Source organism: Ovis canadensis, chromosome 2 (assembly GCF_042477335.2).
Source record: "Ovis canadensis isolate MfBH-ARS-UI-01 breed Bighorn chromosome 2, ARS-UI_OviCan_v2, whole genome shotgun sequence".
NCBI lineage: Eukaryota > Metazoa > Chordata > Mammalia > Artiodactyla > Bovidae > Ovis > Ovis canadensis.
Window position 1 is genome coordinate 74,609,468 of NC_091246.1, and position 24,635 is coordinate 74,634,102.

At 39.7% G+C, this 24,635-nt stretch overlaps 2 protein-coding genes across 7 annotated transcripts in view; both read right to left on the bottom strand.

Moving 5' to 3' along the window:
• BRD10 (bromodomain containing 10) overlaps window positions 1-15,300 on the bottom strand; it is a 107,122-nt gene extending 91,822 nt beyond the window's left edge. For 2 of the 4 annotated variants that reach the window (XM_069576528.1, XM_069576526.1), the window contains exon 1: window positions 13,871-15,300. In XM_069576528.1, the coding sequence (XP_069432629.1) occupies window positions 13,871-14,454 (584 nt within the window). In that variant the 5' untranslated portion in view covers window positions 14,455-15,300. The remainder of the gene's footprint in view (window positions 1-13,870) is intronic. The other 2 variants (XM_069576527.1, XM_069576529.1) reach the window with 2 other exon arrangements.
• A 2,743-nt stretch (window positions 15,301-18,043) lies between these two features.
• RANBP6 (RAN binding protein 6) lies at window positions 18,044-22,713 on the bottom strand. Of its 3 annotated transcripts, none has more exons than XM_069576531.1 (2): window positions 22,403-22,640; window positions 18,044-21,346 (listed from the first exon to the last, which is right to left on the bottom strand). In XM_069576531.1, the coding sequence occupies exons 1-2, from the start codon at window positions 22,595-22,597 to the stop codon at window positions 19,280-19,282; spliced, it is 2,262 nt and encodes a 753-aa protein (XP_069432632.1). In that variant the 5' UTR covers window positions 22,598-22,640; the 3' UTR covers window positions 18,044-19,279. The 3 variants fall into 3 exon arrangements, with proteins under 3 accessions (XP_069432632.1, XP_069432633.1, XP_069432631.1); XM_069576532.1 differs by having other exon boundaries at window positions 22,462-22,638; XM_069576530.1 differs by having other exon boundaries at window positions 18,044-22,713.
• Window positions 22,714-24,635: the final 1,922 nt, after the last annotated feature.

Consider the following 24,635-nt stretch of genomic DNA (forward strand, 5'->3'; position numbering starts at 1 on the left):
AAGGAAATCAGTCCTGAATATACATTCATTGGAAGGACTGATGGTAAGCTGAAACTCCAATATTTTGGCTACCTAATGCAAAGAACTGATTCATTGGAAAAGACCCTGATGCTGGGGAAGACTGAAACCAGAAGAAGGGGACGACAGAGGATGAGACGGTTGGATAGCATCACCGACTCAATGGACATGAGTTTGAGTGAACTCCAGGACTTCATGATAGACAGGAAGGCCTGGCATGCTGCAGTCCATGGGGTCGCAAAGAGTCGGATATGACTGACTGACTGAACTGAAAAAATTAAAAATAGTTATACTATCATTTACACACTTGCCAAAAAATCTTTAGAAATAACAGTTGATTTCAATTTCATTACCAACCAAATTCCCTACCATGGAATTAGTAAGTAGAGGAACTTATTAATGTACAGGCAGTTGTATCATTATCAGGGATTCAGATAAACTGGAGGATATTAATGGTTCTCATACTTGTTCAGTGCTCTCTGGCTCACCATGAAATAATGTCGTATTTAACATAATTTTTTTAAAAAACCTTTTATTTAGCTTGTTATGATGTTTAAGATTATGTTCTTATAAGTACCTATCAGATACAAATATAGGTTTGGGTCTATAAAAATCAAGCTGACAAATTAAGCATAACTAGCTGATACTGTCAATATGTACTTGCAATATAATAATTATATTTGTCCTGTTCATTTTTTTTTTTTTTGGTGACTGGTAAACAAAGTTGTAGAAAATAACTTGGAAGATATAGTAATTTAAATAGGAAAAATTCTGTATTTAACATAGTTTTTTCCCCGAGAACTGGAAGACTGAAATTATCCACTTATAGAAACAAAATTAAGTCCAACTTAAATTATTTAGATATTTAAACATGGCACATTATCCAAGTTATTTAGCAAAAGAAAATATTGTCTCTTCTTTATAGCATTATTCTTTTTGCTTTAATAAAAAATCCTTTTATATAATGTAAACAGATACATTTCTATTTAATCCTTCACCAAATCTGCTAAAAGAAGCAAAGTCAAATGTAAAATTAAAATCTATTAACTAAGCTTAAAATTAAGGGATGGGAAAACATCAAACTGATGTTAGTTTTCTCTTCTAATTCATCCCATCTATATGTCTCTTGTAATTCTCTAGCATAAAAGCTTTTAACTTAATAACTCACTAACAAGGAATATCAAACTTTCTATTAGCACAGCATATTAGACCCTTTAAGATCTGGCTCCATAATCTGGCCCTTCCAGTCACAGCTGTCATTACTTTTCTATATATAACTAGCACTCTAGCCAAACTAAACTACTGACCATTCCCTAACTACATATAGTGACTCTGCTGCCTCTGAACTTTTGAGTATGCTATTCTTGTTGACTGGAATGACCTTCACATCAATTTAGTTTATCAGCTTCTGTCTTCTCATTTTCATCTTGAACCCCTCTACACTGTTGATCAAATAATAAGCACTGTAAATATATTTTGACCATAAGGAACATTACCCATCTTTCTACATTAACCATACACTACCTTCTATTATGCTTTTATTTATTGTATCCATCCTTTAAGAGAGGATATGGTATCTGAATTCAATTAATATATGCTAAGTTTCTCTGCCCTTGAAGAGCTGGTTTCTAGAAGTACAAAAGCATCAGAAAATCTTAAACTTGGGGGGGGTGGGCAAACAGATAGCTTCAATATCATGATATTCAAAATCTTCAATACAAATCATATGAATACAAAAAGTGGGTTAAGAACAGAGGAATATACCTAACCCAAGCTGAAACAAAGGCAGAAGAAATTGTGTAATTCTCCTTAGGAGATAACAACTTTGCTGAATAGTTTATAAAAAGCAGCTATTCTGACTTGATATAACTGAGTATTTATTTGATTTTGATAAGCTCATTTATTTCATTAACTGAAGAATTACCAAACAATTAATATCACAATACAGACAGACACATAACTACCACAGAATTTTTAAGTGCTATAACCAAATGCAAAGCGAAGACTCATGGAATGCAGTGAAACAACAATTCTGTATCAGACTTCGTAGAAGAGGTAAAATCGGAGCTGAGCCTCAGATATAATTAGGATTTCACTAGACATAGAAAAAAGAAGAGAAGTAGAAAAGAAGACACTCCTGATGTTTTGAAATTGCTCTGAATTTGATGAAGTTAATGGCAACAACTGGAAATTGAATTCCAGAGAAAGTCAATGTCTAGTTCAACACAAGTGTCGGTGTCAAAACCAGAATTAAACTCACTTTACTTCCAAAGTTAAGATATCTTCAGTGCAGTAAGTCATATATTAACTTTCAGAGTCCAGAATACCAAGGGGGCTATTTCTAAAACATTTTTCCTCTTAATTTAATGCAGAGCAAAACTACTACTTAGTAAACAAGTCTCTCTGAACACCAAAGAGTATAAACACGGGCATAATGTAAGACTATCTTCAGGTACTATTCAAATTCTGTTATTTCTGTTAAAAGCCTAATTCTTCCTTCATTTAATTGGAATTTTCTCTACTTTAACCAAACATCATCATAACTTATTGAATGTTTGTTAATTCTGTGTCTTAAAATTACGGTTCTTAACCTATTTTGGGTCCGTGCTCCTCTGCTGACCTAATAAAAAGTTTTGTACCCTCTCCCTAGATAAAATGTAGGCACCAGTCCACACTACCACACACACTTTTGCATACATTACGGGGTAGGGATGGTTTAGAACTCTAATTTTTAAATATTATAAAGGCTTGGAACTCAAACTTAACTATAAAAGAAAAACATAAAATTTAAAAAACAAAAGACTATGAGGTCAACTAGTACATCACTTTGCCTGATATAGTGCAGAGCAAAGCTATGAGAGCTAACCTAGATCTCTTTTCATTGCTCCCCCAAATCAAATAAGGAACATAAAGAATACCATTATTATCCACAGCTGATTTATGATGTAAGATCATACAAACAGGCTTAAATGCATAAGTGACAGGAATAGAAACTTGGATCTTTAATTTCAGGCTTTTAAAAATTCTGGTATTATTTAACACATTAGCCCTATGTAACAGGAATTACTCAGAGTATTTTAATTCTAAATTAGAGATTGATCTGTGTAATATTCTATGGTAAACATGTGACTTTCAAGGTCTCTCCATTCTTTTTTCAAAGGAATAGAAATGCAAACACCAATATCATGTGTCCCCACCCCTCCCCCAACACTATCCCTCACTTGTTACCACTTCTTCAAGCTGTATGTATTTCACAGGAACACGACTATATGAAATCTGCTTCTTAATTCTCTACCGTCCCTTCATTCTGCCTAAAGGTTGACAAGTGTAAAAGAATAATTTAAAAAAATATACTTCAATGAAAGAAATTTTAAATTCTGAGGTGAAATCAATCATGAAACATTGTTACTATATCCTGAAGTATCAGTCCTGAAACTTTATTTTGCATAAAAATCATTTAGGAGTTTATTAAAAATGTAGCTTCCTTATCCCCACCCTGAGATAGTGGGTTAACAGATTTAAGTATGCTATTCTGGGGCCAAGATCTCTGCCTTTAACACAATTCAAATGCTGGTTATTTAGGAAACACTGAGAGGCATAGCCCCAAAACCTTTTAAAATGACCAGTATAACCTATAGCTACCTACTACTTAATTTTTAATCAAAATTTATAGAAGTCAATAGCAACAAGCCAAGCAGAAAAAGTCCCTGCCTGCACAGATTTTATATTCTAGTGAGACAGGAGAAACAGATATATAATTAAATCATATTATATATTACATTTCAATAAATGCTCTGAAGGAAGACAAAGAAGGTTAAGAAAGGATAGAGACTGACCAGACAGAGGGAAAATTTGCATATAAGGTAGCAACAAAGTAGAAAGTGAGGAAGACAGAAAATGAGCTTATCTGTGGGAAGAGTCAAATTTAAACCTGCTTTTCCTCAAGCACAAGTATTTGAAGATAGATATAAAATATGTTTTATATGTTCTATTTTGTTTACTGATTATATTTTAATATTTTTATCTTCCAATTTTAGTAACTCATATGTTAAAAATTGGGCTCGTGGGCGAACATGGAAACAGTTCACATTTATGTCTATGGGGAAATGATTCTATGTAATGTAAGTTTTTGAGATGATCTGCTTCTTTCCTTAGCGCCAAATGAAATGGATTTGTCCTTATTTTATGAAGACACAAGAACAGACCCTAAATTCGCTAGGAATTATATTTTTAGCAGAATCTTGGTATACCTTACTGCATTTGTTAAGTAAGCTACCACTGAAATTGAAAATAAGTTTAAGAACATAAAACATGAAATGCTGCAGGGAAAGTAATTCCAATATTCTACTTGCATGCACATTTTGTAAGAGAGATTTTCCTTCTAATCTCAACCATAAAAAACTGAAAATATACATACATCATTACCATAAAGGTCAATGTACTAGGCTAGTATAAATTGTAGAACTGAAACAAAACTATTTACCTTTAAAGCTTTCGCAAACTTAAACTGTAGTAATTATAAACCGGCATGTTACCATTTGAAAGAAACCTTATGTCTAGTAGATGAGACATATCTGAAGGATAAGTCCTTCAAACATATCTGAAGGAAAAAGAGGGATATCTTTTGGAAAGAGAAGCTCTCTAAAACACTTCATGTGCTAAATAGTCAGTTCAAATACTTTATGCAATTTTATCTTGGCACAGTTTTTTTCACTGATTCTAACTTAAGGGCAAAGTTTTTTTCGCTGATTCTAACTTAAAAGGCTTAAACTTCCACAAAAGAGCAATATTAGTAAAGTAGTACTTACAAGGTAGAACAAGAGGTAAATAGTTTTACCTTAAACTAGTTTATCTCAATCTGTATTCTCATCTTTTTTTCTCTTTTAGAGGGATGCCTAGAGAGAAATGAACAAGCCTGAATTTCCAGATACACTACCATTGAAGAGATATAAAACAAGCTATCAGAAGAGTTATTTTTGTCTGAAGGTACATTCATCATTTGCAGCCATGAAATTAAAAGATGCTTACTCCTTGGAAGGAAACTTATGACCAACCTAGATAGCATATTCAAAAACAGAGACATTACTTTGCCAACAAACATCCGTCTAGTCAAGGCTATGGTTTTTCCAGTAGTCATGTATGGATGTTAGAACTGAACTATAAAGAAAGCTGAGCGCCGAAGAATCGATGCTTTTGAACTGTGGTGTTGGAGAAGACTCTTGAGAGTCCCTTGGACTGCAAGGAGATCCAACCAGTCCATCCTAAAGGAGATCAGTCCTGGGTGTTCATTGGAAGGACTGACGTTGAAGCTGAAACTCCAATACTTTGGCCACCTGATGCAAAGAGCTGACTCATTTGAAAAGACCCTGATGCTGGGAAAGATTGAGGGCAGGAGGAGAAGGGGACGACAGACGATGAGATGGTTGGATGGCATCACCGACTCGATGGACATGGGTCTGGATGAACTCCGGGAGTTGGTGATGGACAGGGAGGCCTGGTGTGCTGTGGTTCATGGGGTCGCAAAGAGCTGGATATGACTGAGCGACTGGACTGAACTGAACTGAACATTCAGATGGCTCTACTCAAAACCTTTAAATAAGAAAGCTTAAAATGAGTTCTTAATACTAGCTATTTCAAGCATTTCAAACCGTACCTACAAAATCTGAAGATTTTATATTTTGAATGATATTATAAAAAGTAACAACAATAACACATGATCAGGGTTTCCCAGGTGGTGCTAGTGGTAAAATAACCTGCCTGCCAGTGCAGGAGACGTAAGAGACACAGGTTTGATCCCTGGGTCCAGAAGATCTCCTGGCTGAGGGCATGGCAACCCACTCCAATATTCTTGCCTGGAGAATTCCATGGACAGAGGAGCCTGGCAGGCAGCAGTCCGGGGGATTGCAGAATTAGACATGACTGAAGCAACTAAGCATGCATGCACATATTGTAAAAAAAAATAAAAAATACAAAGTGGATGGGAAAATTAATCACCCACAGTTACACCACCCACTTACAGCATCTAACATGACTGTACTGTCTTACAACTTTGATAATACATATTTTTAACCCAATTCTTTTTCAAAGTTGTAGATTCTAATTTCCTTTAAATATAATCTTTTATTAACTATAAAACAGAAAATCTGACATATAGAAAAATTTAAAAGTAAAATGAATAACCACTATTAACACTTTATTGGTTTTCATAAGTCTTTTTTTTCCAAAGTGTATATATTTAATACCTTGATTTTAAGCACAATTAATTGTGGAACATTCACTGGTCCCCAGTGGACGATGATGTAATAAAGGGCTTGGTTATAAGATAATATCACCACTGGGGTTTATTAGTGCTTCCCATTAAAAAAGAAGAACAACCTCTTCAAGTAATTTAAAATACATTTTAAAGATTCATATTATTGTGGAAGCTCCCTGGAAATGAAAACAGCTATTATTTGTTCTCTACTCTTGTGGAGAGAACCTAGAGATGATTTGAGGGCTAAAACACAAATACAAAAAGAACATAATCTTCTCTCCAAAAACGTGATTTCTTTTCCTTGCTCTAATTTTTTTCTTAGAAATAAAAATAATTACAAGGGCACAAATACAATGAGAAACAAACTTTGAGGCAAAACACCTTACAGTCTATTAGGGCTTTTTTTTTTACTGTATTAGATTTAAATCATTTTCAAATGAAACAAAATCTCCTAAAATACTAAAGCCTGTAACTTTACTATATTCCAACTGATACTTTTTATTTATTCCACAATTTTTTCTTTTTTTGGTGCACAGGCTTATTAGCTGCTTCATGGCATGTGGGATCTTCCTGGACCAGGGACTAAACTTGTGTTATCTTGCATTGGCAGGCAGATTCTTTACCACTGAGACACCAGGGAAGCCCTTATTTACTCCAGAATAAACTTTTCAGCTTTATTAACTGCCTTTTCTCAATTAAGCATTTCAACTTTTAATATACATTATACACACTTTAATCATATTTTTCTAATCTTTCCAAATTGAAGACAAATCCTTACACAAGGTTCTGTCTTGGATCCCCTTGTATTTTTACTAGACTCTATCCTGGGCCTTCCCTCCTATTTCTTCAACCATTCTCCTTTTGCAGGTTAATTCCTAATTAAACACCTCTAATCTAGCACCAGCCACTCTGCAGAGCTCCATATTCAGCCTTCTAATAATTCTCAGCTGCCTATCTTCAAATGCATGCCTCCTTTCACATTCCCTCAGCATCACCATCACTTGGGCTCAAATTTATTCTCTTTTGGACATCATCCTCTCCATCACACCCACATCCAGTAGCTTGCTACTGTACTACTTTTACTTGCAGAATTTACTCTTATAGCTTTATCCGCCTATTTATTTCTACTGCTTATTATTTTTGATGGTATTAACTCAAGAGCCTTTTAATAGGTTTCCTTCATTCTCTCTTCTTCCATTTTAGCCCTCAAACGTCAAAATAGTAGTACAATCATGTCACTCCCTTAGCTAAAAATTGTGATGAATCCATACTGCCTACATTATAAATTCCTTAGCAAGCAATCAAGGCCCTCCGTAATTACTGTTGCTGTTGTTCAGTCGCTAAGTCGTGTCTGACTCTTTGTGACCCCATGGACTGCAACACACCAGGCCTCCCTGTCCTTCACTATCTCCCTGAGTTTGCTCAAATTCTTGCCCATTGAGTCCGTGATACTATCTAACTATCTCACCCTCTGTCACCCCCCTCTCCTTTTGCCATCAATCTTTCCCAGCATCAGGGTCTTTTTGAACGAATCCTCCAAAATTAGTCCCAGCTTATCTTTCTAGACTTATCTGCCACTACAGGATCTCATCATTCTAACCAACCACTGGATATAAACCACTCCTCTGCAATATGCCCTCTCCTGCCTCCATACATGTAATTGTTTGTTTACCTACCACCTTGAAGTTAGGGATAAAGTCATGTTTATCATTGTAACCACAAAGCTTCACAAACTACTCATCATAGGATAGGTCAAATAATTGTCTCATGAACTCTTAAACTTCACCTATCAATAGTCTACTCACCTTTCAAAATTATGACCTATAAAACAAAATCTAATGAAGTATTTTTTTCAATCCCAGCTTTCCCACCTCCTTCGAGTAGTTGATCCCTCCCCTGTACTTTCATAAAACTCTATAATAAAGCTCATCATAGTAGTCCTCAAAGAATGCACCCTTAGAATATATAGTTAATCCTTGAACAAAAGATGTTTTAACTGCTTGAGTCCACTTAAACACAGGTCTTTTTCAACAGTAAATACTACAGCACTACACAGTCCTCAGTTGGATTCAGCTGGTTGAATCTGCAGATTCAGAACCCCAGATAGGAAAGAACCAAGTACATGCATTTGAACTGTGATGTTGGAGAAGACTCTTGAGAATCCCTTGGACTGCAAGGAGATCAAATCAATCAATCCTAAAGGAAATCAACCCTGAATACTCATTGGAAGGACTGATGCTGAAGCTGAAGCTCCAATACTATAGCCACCTGATGAGAAGAGCTGACTCATTGGAAAAAGACCCTGATGCTGAGAAAGATTGAGGGCAGGAGGAAAAGGGGACGACAGAGGAAGAGATGGTTGCATGGCATCACTGACTCAATGAACATCAGTTTGAGCAAACTTCGGAAGATGGTGAAGGACAGGGAAGCCTGCTGTGCTGCAATCCATAGGGTCCCAAAGAGTCAGATATGACTGAGCAACAGAACAACAATAAAATATACAGAGGGTCTATGCAGCGTAACGGAGAAGGCAATGGCACCCCACTCCAGTCCTCCTGCCTGGAAAATCCCATGGATGGAGAAGCCTGGTAGGCTGCAGTCCAAGGGGTCGCTGGACACGACTGAGAGACTTCACTTTGACTTTTCACTTTTGTGCGTTGGAGAAGGAAATGGCAACCCACTCCAGTGTTCTTGCCTGGAGAATCCCAGGGATGGGGAAGCCTGGTGGGCTTGCACACAGTCTATGGGGTTGCACACAGTCGGACATGACTGAAGTGACTTAGCAGCAGCATGCAGGGTAAACTTAGATGCAGGTTTTAAACTGCATCAAAAAAAATAAAAAATAAAAAAAAATAAACTGCATCAAAACCAACATATACCACCAAAAATCCAAAAATGATTATGTTTGCCCAGTTTGTAGGGAGAAAAATCTGAGGAGCTAGGCAGAATCTTATCATTAAGGGTTTCCTTCCATAATTTCTTTTAAACCTTTTTTATCCCCTAGCAAAAAATCATACAACTAAATATATCGATATCTCAGGATGCACTGTAAACAGTCCCATGACTTCCAGGTGTTTTGACAATGGATCAAGTCTGAAAATCAGTTTCAACGTATTTTAACCCTTTACCATAACTGTATGTAAACCTCTTGGGCCAAGAACTGTCCCTTAAGTCACAGAACAAAGCAGGAGCTCAAAAAACGTTTTGTTAGTTGAAATCCTTCCTCCATCCTTTCATCACTGCACTTAAAACATGCACTGAATCTTCTTAAATAGCACTTTTTTTAAAGAATGGAAACTATAATAAATAGAATTACATGGCGTATCAAGCACTAACATTCTATAATTCTGAACAAGAAGTAAATCCAGATTCTATTAGCAAAGGTACTCAATTGTTAAAGATTTACATAAAAAAGATAGAATTACACATTCCACTGGGAGTTGAACTACTAGGGAATAAGAAACACCTTGTTAAAATCCCCAGTTAATTTCTGGGTTTTGATCTGAGTTGAGAATAAGCAAGCCAACAAATTTCAAATTTAACTAAGGAGATTAAAATCAGTGTACAAAATCCATATGTAGTTCAATTACTACTTGTACTTGGAAACCAGTTTTTAAATTTCTGAAGCTTCATAATGATGCTTTTGTATTTTCACCTCCAACTAAAAAGCAATTACAAAACTAAGTAATCTTTACCTATATTTAAGAAATCCTTTTTTTTAAATAACCCCTTATATGTGCCTCTCTTTAACAGCAACTTAACTCAGAAATCAACAAAGATATATCATGTTCAAGCTTATTTTCACCAAAATATTATTTTAAATGGCCAAAACTAAAACTTCAAGTTCAGCTCTGTTGGGGTCACGGGTGATGCCTATTCCGTAATTACAACTTATTAAAACTACATAGCAATATTCTTAAAGCTTTCAAAAATGTTTAAATTTAAAAGCATTCAAAAATATAATTTAAAATTCAGAAGAGGCAAAAATTCTTATTAGGCATAATTTCTATTAAGTATTTTCTATTCCTTTCCACTTATTCAATGATTTTCTCCCTGTTCCTTAATGCTAATTGCTATTTCCCTCCTGGGTGTGTGGGCGTGTTCAGTTAAATCCGATTCTCTGTGACCCCATGGACTGTAGCCCACCAGGCTCCTCTATCCATTGGATTTTCCAGGCAAGAACACTGGAGTGGGTTGCCATTTTCTACTCCAGACGATCTTCCCAGCCCAGGGATTGAACCATATCTCTGGCGTCTCCTGCACTGGCAGGTGGATTCTTTACCACTAGCACCACCTGGGAAACCCTCAGTTGCCTCAAATACATGAATGAGATCCTTTCTAAAATATGTAACTGTGAGACTAGATACGCTACTCTTAGTCGTAGTTCTATCACAAATATTATATATATAAAACATTGTTATATATTACTAATATAGTTACATATGATTAAATGTCATTTGCAGATCATATACATGTAGTGTTATCATAAACACAAGACGCAAACCAAAAAACTTAGAAATGTTAACAGGATAAAATAAAAATAAAATATACTAAAGTTGTAATATTTTCTTCCTCCTCCCCAGTTGATCATCCTGCATACCTGCTGAAAAGCAGACACTACCCTGGAGACCATACTGTAGCCACAGGAAGTACCTGTAGTTCCCAGAAACACCTTGCTATCCCATGCCTTGCATTCATTGTAGTTCAATATTCTGGAATGTCTCTCTCAAACCCTCTAAGAAACTCCAGAAGCAATCTTCAACTTGTTTAAGAAATAGTTCAAGTATAAACTTCTCTATACCTTTTAACTCCATTATATTGTAGAATCATCAATCTTTTTAAGTGTCTTTTCCCCTACTCAACTATATACCACTTAAAAGAGTAGAAAACCTCTTTTGATATCTGAATGTCTAGTTCAGACAGATACACATTTGTGCAATCAATACTTTCAAAGAACAGATGAAAACACTGAGATTCAAGTTATACAATCTGCCCAAGGTACATGCCACTGAACTGCTCTGCAATAATGTGACACCCTCTCTATCTGATGTACCTCATTTCTTGCTCAGTAATATATGAAGCAGCTGTAAAATTCTCCTTAAATTTGAAAATAAGGGTTAATTCAGTATCTTACAAATACATATGAAAAGACAAAAGAGAACAAATTTAATACGTGTTCTTTATTACTAAAATATGATATACCACTTATTTAGAAATAAGGTATCTGAATTATCTACTTGCTGAAAATCATACTCATGTGGACAGTCTACAGAGTATTGTTCTGGAACATCTATATATCCTAACTGCATACCAAACAGTTATAATCTATGCTTTTCTTGAAGTGGTGCCCATTCAAAGCATTTATTTAGTAATGACTTGGATTTTAGACTAGTACAGAAAAAGAAATGATTTCCTAGATCTACAACTGTGGTTTGTTGAACCTATTATTTACAAAATGTTTGTACGTATCAAATACAAAAAAAGTGAGGGACTCAAAAAGCCTTAATTATCTCTTTGAGATCATCATATTACTATTTACTACTAAACTGCAAGAATTTTATCTCTCCTGGACTAAGAACGTCAGAAATACATTATTATGTTTATAAACAAAAGAATGTTTTAAGTATGGGTGCTATTAGATCATATGGTAATATAGTATTTTGAACTTTAGTCATTAGGAATGATTCAAAACATTCAGAAATTAACCTTTATGTAAAAGAGAAATGGTCTTCCTGCTATTTTGCAGGACTTATATAGGCAAAGGTTCTGAAAACACCTGTATTCAAACCTATTTGCAACTTCTTAGCACTTTTCATGCAATCATTATCCAGCCTCATTCTAAATCCCTGTTTCTAATCTGCAAAACTAGATGCTTGAACTAGATAAACTCTATGGCTTCTTCCACATCTAAAATCTTGCAACATCAACTTGGAATATATTTTACTACTTAAAAATAATGTGAATGGACTGTTTCTCATGTGAGTCATAACTATAAAACACCGTGAAGACAAGGGTAACAAACACACCACACAAATAAAATGCCACTAAATAAAGTATTAAAAGTAATATACAAATTTGTGAATTATTCTATTACCAAATAATTCAGTATTAAGAAAAGATTCAAGAAGAGGTTCCTTTAGTTTAAACAGAGCCGCCCTAATGAGTCAAGCACTACCGTAACCGTTGTTTTCAGTAAAAGAAGTCACTGGTAGCCTTGGAAACAGCATAATTGGAAGCCAGCAACAGTTGATTATTTTAAAATTACAATTATAAATCAAGGACAGAAAAGTTAACACAACTTTTCAGGAGCTTTTGGATAAAAGCACTGGCACACGTCCCAGTTTCAGATATGAGAATATTCATTTTATTCAACTACCACTACTAGTATCATAATGGTTAAAACTTGAGCTAACTATATGGGACTGGCACATTCGACTTTACATTTATTAATGCATTTAAGAAACAGCAACCCCATTAATTAGGTACTGTCATTATCCTCATTTTATAGATGAGGAAACTGAGGCCAAAAAGGTAGAGTGACTTGCAAGTTCACTTCCACTAGTAAAGAAAGGGTCAAACAACTGGATCACTTCAACCACAATTTCCAACAACTTTCAATTACTTTTTTATTCCTGACGAATTTCCACTAGAGAAATTCAACTGGCTCCTATCAATCACAGAATTATAAATTAATGTTTATTTTGGTAGCCTCCTGTGTTACATTATCACTTATTATAAAGGAAAAATAATTGAGTAGATATACGGGTGGAGCATACCTGAGTGTGAGGAGGGCATGGGCACCCCACTCCAGTATTCTTGCCTGGAGAATCCCCATGGACAGAGGACCGGGCGGGGTACAGTCAATGGGGTCTTAAAGAGTCGGACACGACTGAGCACACCCACCCACCTAGAGTGTACCGAGAGCATACACACACCTACTCACCCTCCCACCCACGTCGAGCCACCTGACCTCCCTATGACTTCTGGGAGAATAAACACCAACATCCTAAGCGTATTAAAATTTTTGTGTTGATACAAAAATTCAGTCCTCTCAGAGGAAGATGAGAGAAAAAACCAAGAATATGCCACAGTAACTGTTAACCATTTAATAACACTATACACTCCGATGACCGAGCTGAGTAGTAAAACGATATAACCTTAAGTTTGACACCACCTTTTACACGAGCCAACATAAATTTCTAATGATATTTCATTTCAAAAACGTTTAAAATTTTCTTGCCAAAATTGTCTAATAAAAGTTGCAAGGCCATCTTCCATCCCACTAAAACTTTTCCTCTCCCTACTCCTATAATTCTTCCTACGGGCACCTTTTCACTTTACTTCCACAAACTTTACCTGCTCTTCAGCGCTCGGTTCCCGGCTTTCTCCTCGGGTTCTTTTCCGTCTGGGCGCGGGGTTCTTTCGGCCCACACCCACCACACCCCTGCGGGCCCCCGCCCAGCACTGCTCCTCCTCCCGGGTTCTGACTCAGCACCTATCAGCGACGCCCCCCGGCCCCTGGCCCAACCCATCCTCGGACACGTGCGAGGGTGTGTTTGTGTCAGTCCGTCAGTCCCGCCGGGAACTGGGCTCACTCACCGAGAAAGAAGCGCCAACTTCTGCTCCAGCATCATCTCCAGCTTCTGGCCCTGTTTGGAGATCCAGTGGTCTACTCCATGCTGGCGGTAGCACGTCTCCAGCATCAACCTGAAGTCAGCCACGAACTCGGTGATGCCCCCGTACTGGCCGCTGGCGAACTTCTCCTCCATCTTCAGCAGACACATGCCCTGACCCGGCTGCTGCGGGAGGGCGCGACTGCCCCGGCCTCCGCCGCGCGGCCCCTCGGCCGCCTCTTCTTCCCTCGTGGCAACGCCCCCCAAGGGCTGGAGGAATGGGGCGGTGAGGCCTCGGTGCTTCTCCTGCAGGAACTCGCCCAGGATGCGGTAGCCCTGCTGCAGCTCGTAGGTCAGCTCCTGCTCCTTGCAGCCACCGCCCCCGACCACCATCTCCTCCTCCTCTTCGTCGTCGTCCGCGTCCTCCCTAGAGGAGGCACTCCTTCGAGCCGGCCGTGAGGCCGGGGCCGCTGCCACCAACTCGTCGTCGTCCTCTTCCTCGGCCGCCGCTGGCGGCCGCTCCTCTTCTCCGACCGGCTTCATCTCCCCCGGCTTCCCGGGCACGCTCATGCCTCCGGCAGGCCCAGCTTGGGCGGTGTGCAGGGGCCGCTCGAGGCGCCGGGGCACGCGTGAGCGCGGACCGCTTCCTCAGGGCTCAGGGGCGCCGCGCAGCCTCAGCCGCATCGGGCCTTGCTCTTCTCAGCCGCCGGCTCGGCTCGGTGCGCGCGGGGGTCTCGAGCTTGCCGCCGGCGGGGCGGGGTTACATGGGGCGCGGGGGAGGGGGGAGAGAAGAGGAGAGCCTAGGTGCCCTCCTCTCCCCTCCCCCCGGCGGCGGCGCGCGCGCACGGCCCTAGCCTGCCTCACCCCTCCGCGCCCCGCCCGGCCGCTCTTAACCCGCCAGGCCTGGCTTGGCCTCCGCGCCCCACCCCCTCCCGGGCCGGCTTGAAGGCAGGGAGGGGGCGAGGAGAAAAGTGGGCTTCTTCTCTAGCCTCCCCGGAGGGCGCCGAAACGCTGGGCCACCGCGGCTCGGGCTCCTCCTCCTCTCCCTCACACTCCCTCCCTCCCCTCTCTACCTGCGGGGGACCCAGGCAGGAGGAGGTGGCGCGCGGACGGGGCCTGGCGACAACTGTCAGTTAGAAGCCCTACTGGGCGGGGGGAAGAGGAGGGGCCGGGAGAGAAGGGGGAGGGCACTCAGCGCCCCCCCCCCCAACCCCCCCTCCCCGGCTCTCCAGGTTGGGGCGAGCTGTGGAAAGAAGCAAAGAAAGAGGCACCGTCGCCGTCGACGGTGAGCATGCGTAGTAGAACACTACCACCCCCACTTCACGTACCGATACGTGAAAGCCAGGACTTCGTCTCAGCTTCAGGCCCTGAGGCCTGGTAGGTTGCGCGGAGCAATGATGTCATCAGCTTGTAGCCAACTGGAAGGGGCGGAGTGAAGAGAGAAGCAAGGCGGCCGCTGGGCTTTGCTCGCCACCTCCTGAGTGGGAGGCTGAAAGGGTTTTAGAAGTGGGCTGTGCTAAAAGGGTATTTGTTCCGCGAGATCCCTGTTAGCGATACAAGCTAAAATTAATCCTGCAGGCGCTTGCTAGACAACTTTCGTTGATGGAAAGTGAATTGTAAGTAGACATAGAATGTAAATCCTATCCCTATTGTAAAAAGTTTCCCTTTGCACACTCCCATCCTCCACCCCCGTGACTGCTAGTTTTTCAATGTAGAATTGAAATTTTGTAAAGTTTAGAAAGGTTCAAGGACTCGATCATTTGGAACAAATGTTCACATGCAAAAGAAAAAGAGATGATGTGTAGAACTCGAATTCTAAAACTCCCGTCCCCGTCTTAACATCAGTTCCTATTTTGGAAGTTAATCCCATGTTTTCCGTTAAAGTGAAAAGACATCCCCACCTTCTCAATTTTTGACATCTGGCATCTGGTCCCATCACTTCATGGGAAATAGATGGGGAAACAGTGGAAACAGTGGCAGACTTTAGCTCCAAAATCACTGCAGATGGTGACAGCAGCCATGAAATTAAAAGACGCTTACTCCTTGGAAGAAAAGTTATGACCAACCTAGATTGTATATTCAAAAGCAGAGACATTACTTTGCCGACTAAGGTCCGTCTAGTCAAGGCTGTGGTTTTTCCTGTGGTCATGTATGGATGTGAGAGTTGGACTGTGAAGAAGGGTGAGCGCCGAAGAATTGATGCTTTTGAACTGTGGTGTTGGAGGACTCTTGAGGGTCCCTTGGACTGCAAGGAGATCCAAGCAGTCCATTCTGAAGGAGATCAGCCCTGGGGTTTCTTTGGAAGGAATGATGCTAAAGCTGAAGCTCCAGTACTTTGGCCACCTCATGTGAAGAGTTGACTCATTGGAAAAGACCCTGATGCTGGGAGAGATTGGGGGCAGGAGGAGAAGGGGACGACTAAGGATGAAATGGCTGGATGGCATCACTGACTCGATGGATGTGAGTCTGAGTGAACTCCGGGAGTTGGTGATGGACAGGGAGGCCTGACGTGCTGCGATTCATGGGGTCGCAAAGAATCGGACACGACTGAGCGACTAGACAGAACTGAAACTGAACTGAACTGAAGAGTCATGGAAGGGAATGGAACCTCATTTAAAGTCCTTGGGACTTAGTCTTCAAATATTTCAAATTAAAAATGAGTAGAAAGTAACTAACGGTCCCTTAATGCAGATAATAGTATTTTCTCAGGTTCTTTTTCGAAGATGCACATATTCCTTTTTCTGCTCTTGCTTGAAACGTCAAATTACTTTCAAAATTTTAGAAAGTAAAATTTTAAAAGATGTGTAACAAAGTGATTGCGATATATTGACTTTTAAGTCTGTTTTACTTCCCATCAATGTGGACCTTTAAAGCACTGATAAAATTCGAAACTAAAAAGCTTTTTCTTTTTTTTTTGCGGGTTGGGGGGTGTCTAGTATGTTAGATAGTCTTAGGTAAGAGTTAAATGGGGACACTTTTAAGGTTTTAGGGTATTGACAACCCCCCCCCACACAAACACACACCCATCATCTAGTTTATCTAGATCTCCTCTTACCTCATCAGACATTTGTAATTTATTAGGCATTTACAGCGTTCTCTCTCCTTAGCCCATGAGTGAAAGTCGCTTAGCTGTGTGGACTCTTTGGGACCCTATGGACTATACAGTCCATGGAATTCTCCAGGCCACAATATTGGAGTGGGTAGCCTTTCCCTTCTTCCCAACCAAGGAATCGAACTCAGGTCTACAGATGTACTTTAAATCAGGAACAAAGGCAGACCAGTCTTACTTCAGGGACTGGCAACCAAAAATGTGTCTGACTGGACATCTTTCCTTTGAGAAAGCTTAAGAATCTGGAGCCATCCTATCAGATATCACCTCCTTCTCTTTAGCCACCAACCATATTTCATGACTCCCAGATAATATTAGCTTACATTTATTGAACCCTGTGCCACTGATCACTTTATATTCATTACCTTCTTTAATTCTCACAATTAGCTAGGCCTTATGTTTATTTCACTGATGGAAAACTGTTTAGATTAAAAAAGCAGCTTGCCAAAATTCAAATCTAGGTTTGTCTTCAAAATTCTCCAGGTGCCTAATTCCAAGTCATATGGTAGGTTTTCCAATTTTTCATGCACAAGAATATATGGAATTGGTAGAAATGTTTACCAAAAGCTTCTTAAATAAAGAATATTAATAGACACCTGGATGAGTAGCAGGAAAGTTAGCTACATGTCACTGAGAGGCCAATTAACTTCGATCTTAACTATTACGAAAGTAGAATCAGGTCCTTGAACTTTTAAAAAATATAGATCAATGAGAAGAAAAACTGCCTTTCAATCCCACCATCCATAGAAAACCTCTATTAATACTTTGTGGTGGGGTTTTTCTATTTATTCATCTATACTTTTAAATTTAATCTTATTAAAATAATGACTATACCCCAACCAATGTCCTTTTCTTTCTTTCCCCTCATTAACAATAAATAACTACAGGGAATGTATAGGAATTGCATATTTAAAATCTCAATTTCGTATCTCTGTCCACAGTGGCCTAGATGGCCTGGTCATGAACTGGTAGGAGGGGAAACAGGGAGATTTTAATATAAAAGGAATTCCAGACCATAAAAAAGAACACAGAAGAGGTACAAACACCAACAGCAGTAACAGCTACCATTTATTAAGCACTTACTAGGTCTTAAATACTCACTAAATACATACACAGTACTCATAACAGCCCAAGGAAATCCATTACAGATGTATTTGTTCTTAAATTTTGGATCAATAATTTGCTGAGTAGAAAGCTTTTTCTACCCTACAAAAAGCCTGAGATTAAAGACCAACATTGTAATTAATATGTTACCCCAAATTTATAGAACTGCTTTCTTAGAATTCACACTGCTAAATGACTGGTCATCTCAAAGCTGTTTTCTTTTTCATGTTTAAAGATTAATTTTGCTTCCCTTTCATGATCACAATTGAATTCTCTTTAATGCTACTAAACAACTGAGTTTCTTCAAAATAGAAATCTATTTAAGCCCCATTTTGAATCAGGGCTTCTCTTGTTGAACTGCTTTGCAGGGAAAAATGGCTTACATACACAATGCAATATTCTGCTCAAACACGTAACAGTGATTGACCCCCACAAATAATCATTTACTCTTTGTCAAATACTGTATTACAGTATGTTATATGCTACCAATGTTAGATGTACCAGGATACCCTTTACAGTAACTGTGGTCCTTAAGAGTCCTGGTTAAGTTAAAATAGACAGACTGATCTGGCTAAGTAACTATCAGCTGGACACCTTGGGAAGCAGCATATGGATATGTCTCAGCCTCAGGAGGACATTATTAAAAAGTTCTTATGTATTATGGAGAAAACTCCCCACATCCACTGCAGTATCTCAAAACTTTTCCAATACCAGCATCCTCCCATTACTATGAAATCTAGGAGTATCATAAAGGAGGAATAAGCCTGCCACTATATTCTTCACTCAATTCCAAAGAGTTTGTCCTGGAAGTTCTTCTATCCCATCTTTGTGCACTCTTAACATCTTGTGTTAGGCAGCAGGACACCCTGACACCAAGCACACTGCTTGCCCAGCATCAGGAATTTAGACAAATAGCAACAATGTACATACTTCACATCAAATAGAGGAAAGGTGACAAACATTTTAAGACAACAGAAGCACAGGTTATCACCAAGGTCTGTATTTGATAAAACATGCAAGGTAAACAGAGGCTATAACACTGACTAATCATGGAGAAACACTGGGAAGGAATATAAACTGCTCAGCAGGAAGAGAACAGCTCTCTCAATCATAATAGAATCCACTCACAACACTTAGTTGGAGTTACTTTTATGGGGGATGATATTCAAGTAATAAAGTGCTTCAAGCAAAATTTAGCAGTTCCTGTAAGGCTTCCTGCTGCTCATCATCAAGATGGGAAATGCATTCCAACCATAATTCTTCAGAAGTCTGTACCTGACGTACAACATTAGCTAGGCGTTTGGCACAAGGATCTTCATAGTTAATAGTCTCGTTAATTTTTCCTTCTGCAATTATACTAATTATTTTTGGAAGATTGGAATTATTTGGACCAAGTACAACTGGGTGGTTACTTTCAATTAAGTCACAGAGAAAACTCAAAGTCTGAATAGCTTCCTCTTTATCCTCATGCAGCGGAAGCCATGACAACCAGTGTGGAAGAACTTCATCTACATTTACACAGTTAGGCTTAAACCTCAAAATCTTCCCTACTGCTGAGATACAGTTCTCTGTAGCAATGACATTTTTTTTGGTTTTGGAATTTGCACACTTAATAACTTTTACCAGCAGCGGAACAGCTTCTGAACATAAAGAACGATAATCATCTCCACCATACTGTGCCATAACACCCAGGCCATAAGCAGCAGCTTGCCTGACTTCAGGGTTGTTGTCACGCATATTTAGTAGCATTGGCCACCGAAAATATTCAACATATTTAAATGAAGTTGGACTGCAGTGCTCTATGATATCATCAAATATGCACAATCCCCACTGTCTGTCTGGCCATGGCCTATTAGAACAAATTAGATTTACAATTAATGGAAGTAGCTGTTCAAACCACGGTAAAATCTTTTCCTTGTAAGTACTAAATAAGGAGTGCAAAATATCTGATACTTTGGTCAGAATATAAACATCACATTCATCCTCATCTTGCAGAGACATTTCAACCTGTTGATCATAGTTTTCTTCCTGTCTTTTGACCTGTCTTAGTTCTTGGTTTTTAAAGTGCCCTTCAAGTTTTGCTTTCAGTATTTCTCCCAGTTCTTCCAAGTGTTCATCATTAAGGCACCCATCTCCCATTACTTCAATGGATTTTGCAAAAGAATTCATTATTTCTGAGAGTACATCTGTATCAGGTTCGGTCCCAATAGCCTTGATTAAGGGATCACATATGAACTGCCACATCTGTGCAAGATACTCTGGCCCCCGAATTCTTGCACATTCCAGGAGAAAAGGCAAGGACTCTGCAGCTGCCACTCGAACATTGTCATGGAAATAAAATTTCAGTAAAGGAACCATCAGTTTTACAACTTGTTCTGTATAGTCCATAAATCCTTCTCTTAACTCCTTAGCATAATAAACCAACATCTGGCAAGCAGTTGCTTTTGCTTCAAGTCCTGAAGTTTTAATTCCAAAACTTTGCTGGTCTCCAAGATTTACAAATTGCCATCCATCATCATCACTCATATTCTCCACATCTTGTGTGTCTAAGAGAGCAACGTCAGGTTTAGCTGAAGCAGTCTTAATAAGAGGCTCAATAACCAGTGGAAGGTACTGTTGAAAATCACTTCCAAGAATTTTACACATTCTAGCCCATGCTGAAACCATGTAAGAGGTCTGAGGGTCATCATCTTCCATATTATTTAACTCTGATTGTGTCTTCAACAATAACTGCATCACATTTGATGCATCTTGCATAAATTTTTCCTTACCAACAGCAAGACCAACATGGCTAATGCATTCAATAGTCTTTCCTTTCAGAAGTTTGAGTTCCTTTTGAACAGCAAGCTCAACAGTATGCTTTAGTGAGGGCATAAATATATCATAGTATGGTACAAATTTTTCTTCTATTGTATCTGCAACTGAGGCAATGGTTGTCACAAGCTGTTCTAAGGCCAACTTAGTTCCATTGCGAATCAACTCTTGAAGTTTAATCACCAAGATGGAATGTAGATTTCTTACCATACTATCCAAATATAGAACCAGCAATGATTTGGGACAGTCTTCAATAAAAATAATAAGCGCAGAAGCTGCATGTGACTGTACACGCTGATTACCTTGATTTTCCATAGTACGCAACAGAGCTGCAATCACAGTTTCATGGAATTTCTTTTGGAAGTTAGGTGCAAAATCTGTAGCCATCTGTCCAAGTGTAGTACAGGCTGCAGCCCTCACCCTTGGATGAGGATCCTGAAGAAAAAGCAAAACAGAGTTAACTGTTTCATCTAAAATTGATTCCATTTGCTGATGGCATCCTTCTCCAATAGCAGATAAGGCCATTAATCCAGCATGTCGGTATTTCCAGTCAGGGCTCTGCAGCATCTGCATGATATGCTCCTTAGTCATTGGTAAAACAAGTTTTCCACCGAGCCCACAAGCCAGTCTGTCTAATGCACTCTCAGCAGCAACTGCATTGCTGTCAAAATCATCTTCTTCCATTTCATCAGCATTTACCCAGTCCTCGTCATCTTGTAGATCAACCATCATTGCTAATATATGAGGAACTGCCTGTGCAATAATATTTGTATGTTTTTTCAACATTGGGGTGGCAGTTTCAGACAAGGTCACTATTACTTCAAGTGCCAGCTGGCGTTGCAGATTACTAAGTCTAGAGTCTCCACATAACTTTAGACTCAGTTGCAGAGTATCTTCTAAATAAGGACCCAAATATTTAGGTACAGTATCTGCAATCTCGACAAGGGATTCTAGCACTGAATCATCATCCTGGTAGCATGAATCATTCACAGCCTGTAAGATTCCAGGAAGCAAGTCTGCAAAGTCTTTGAAAAGACCAATATTATTCTCATTAGCAAGTACAAATGCAGCTGCAGCTCTAGCAGATAATGTCCTGATTGCTGGATGTTCTTGATCTTGAATACACTGGTCCAACAACCTTTTGATGATATCCAAATCGTGCCGCTCCTGGTTCCCAAAAATCCCCGGAAAGTGCCAGAAAACGTGAAGTGCAACTTCCCATAGAACCACATTTTTAGAGTAGATTGAATCAACAAGGAACTTCAGACCTTCAGGCCAGTGGTTAGTGCCATCCTCATCTATCAAATTCCTGGCCAGGACTGCAAAAATGTCACAAAGTTTTTTCCTCATACTAGCATGTGTTTCTAACTTAACAGCCAGTATCAGTTCAATCTTGACGTCCCTCTGAACATCAGAAGGCAAATTTGGATAGACTTCCTCAAACCCAGAGGACAAAAGCCGTCGTAGCAGGGCGGCAGCCATTTGTCTCACCTCATAACCTGCTCTTCTATTTCTGACGGCATCTAAGAGGAATGTAGTCTTACACAGACCTGGGATATTTTCATAGATTTCCTCTGCCTGCCGCCGCACCATACAGCTTGGATTGATCAGGTTCTTCAGAAGCTGGTAAAACTCTTGCTTTCCCGACACGGTCGCCGGTACTCCGGCAGACCCGGACGCCGCCATCGCGTTCTGTCAAAGCAACCGCGACGGGGAAGGAGGGCGGGGGTCTGCGTCCCGGAGCAGTGACATCAGCGAGGCGCCGGCGCGGAGGGGCGGGGCGGGGCCACTTCCTCCCCTGCCGTGGCTCGTCTTGGTCCGGGCTTTGGGAGGCCGGGAGGCCGGTGGCGCGGGACTCATGGGGTCGTGGTGGGAGCGAGGGTCACTCTCCATCTGATTTCCAATAAAATGAAAATGCACCTATAGAGAGGAAAAAATAAAAGTATGATAATGACTATTAGAATGGGATTATGGGTTTTTTCGTCTTCTATTTCTAAACTATATCTACGGTTGTTACACTGATAATTTTAAAACAGAGCGTACGCCTTGAAAATCTAAGTGAAAGAAGACAATCACGAAAGGCTACATGTTTTATGATTCCTTTTATATGAAAGGTCTAAAATGGAAAATCCATACAGAAAGTAGATTAGTGTTTGGCAATGGCTGAGGGGAAGAGAGAATAGAGAATAACTGCTGTCAGGAAAGTTCTTTCTGGGTGATGAAAATGTGAAATTGATAGTGGAGATAGCTGCACGACTCTGTGATTATACTCAAACCATTGAATTGTACAATTTAGTTTGGTGAATTGTATTGCATGTGGATAATACCTCAATAAAGCTTTTTATCAAATAAGTACAATAAAAGATAAAGACAATGATTAGCACCCACTATTACATCTAATGCAGTAGAGCAGAGGTGCTCAGATTCAGGTGTGTGTTGGAATCACTTGCTCTGTGGATTATAATAAAGAATGAGAAAGGTATTTGAGTAATGTATGATGAAAAGTAACGTGGGTTAGTAAGATTAGAATCCTGGTCTTGTCTCAAAATTGATTTGAATCCCTGGTCTTGTCACTGAAGTTGTTTTTTTTTTTTTTTTTGCAAACTTAAAATGTTTTTACAGTTTTCCTTTTCCTAGAGAGCAGCTGAGGTTATTCTAAGAAATAAATGCCCCTGAGGCTAAATATTGTTTCTTTAATTCAGAAAGGGTTGCTTCCCTGCAATTACCAGGCTCATTAATTACACGGGCTCAGCGGTAAATAATCCACCTGCCAATGCAGGGGGCACAATTTTGATCTCTGGTCCTAGAAGATGCCACATGCTGTGGAGCAACTAAGCCCTTGTGCTACAACTATTGAGCTGTACTCTGCTGCTGCTGCTAGGTCGCTTCAATCGTGTCCAACTCTGTGTGACCCCATAGACGGCAGCCCACCAGGCTCCGCCGTCCCTGGGATTCTCCAGGCAAGAGCACTGGAGTGGGTTTCCATTTCCTTCTCCAATGCATGAAAGTGAAAACTGAAAGTGAAGTTGCTCAGTCGTGTCTGACTCTTAGCGACCTCATGGACTGCAGCCTACCAGGCTCCTCCATCCATGGGATTTTCCAAGCAAGAGTACTGGAGTGGAGTGCCATTGTCTTCTAGAGCCTGGTAAATAGGAACTGCAACTACTGAGCCCACAAATCCAACTACTGAAGCCTGTGTGTCTAGAGCCTAGTGCTCTGCAACAAGATAAGCCAGTTCAATGAGAAGCCTGCCCACTGCAACAAAGAGTAGACCCTGCTTGCTGCAATGAGAGAAAAGCCTGCACAGCAAGGAAGACCCAGCACAGCCAAAAATAATTAGTAAAATACATAAATAAAATTATATATTAAAAAAATCATCATTACTTTAACAATGATTAGATCTTACTTTTGTATGGGCCTTGCCAATCTATCATTTTAACCATTACACAGGTTTGCAAGATTGGTAGAATAGATATAATACTAATTTTAGGTGAGAAATGGAAACTCAGGAAGGTTAAGGGATTTGCCTAAGATGACGCACCCTGAGTCTCCAATCTACCTCTTCTGAAAGCAACACTGATGCTCTTTCACCATACCACTTCCCCATAATTACTCTTGATTTTGCAATACAATCAGACGTTTTCGCTTATTGCACGGTATATTTTAAACTTCTCTGAGTCGGCTGAACTTTAATTTTGTTCCTGGTAGTTCATCAATAAAGAAT

Excerpts from the sequence above, each read along its gene's own strand:
- RANBP6 (XM_069576530.1), bottom strand. The coding sequence starts at position 22,597 with ATGGCGGCGTCCGGGTCTGCCGGAGTACCGGCGACCGTGTCGGGAAAG.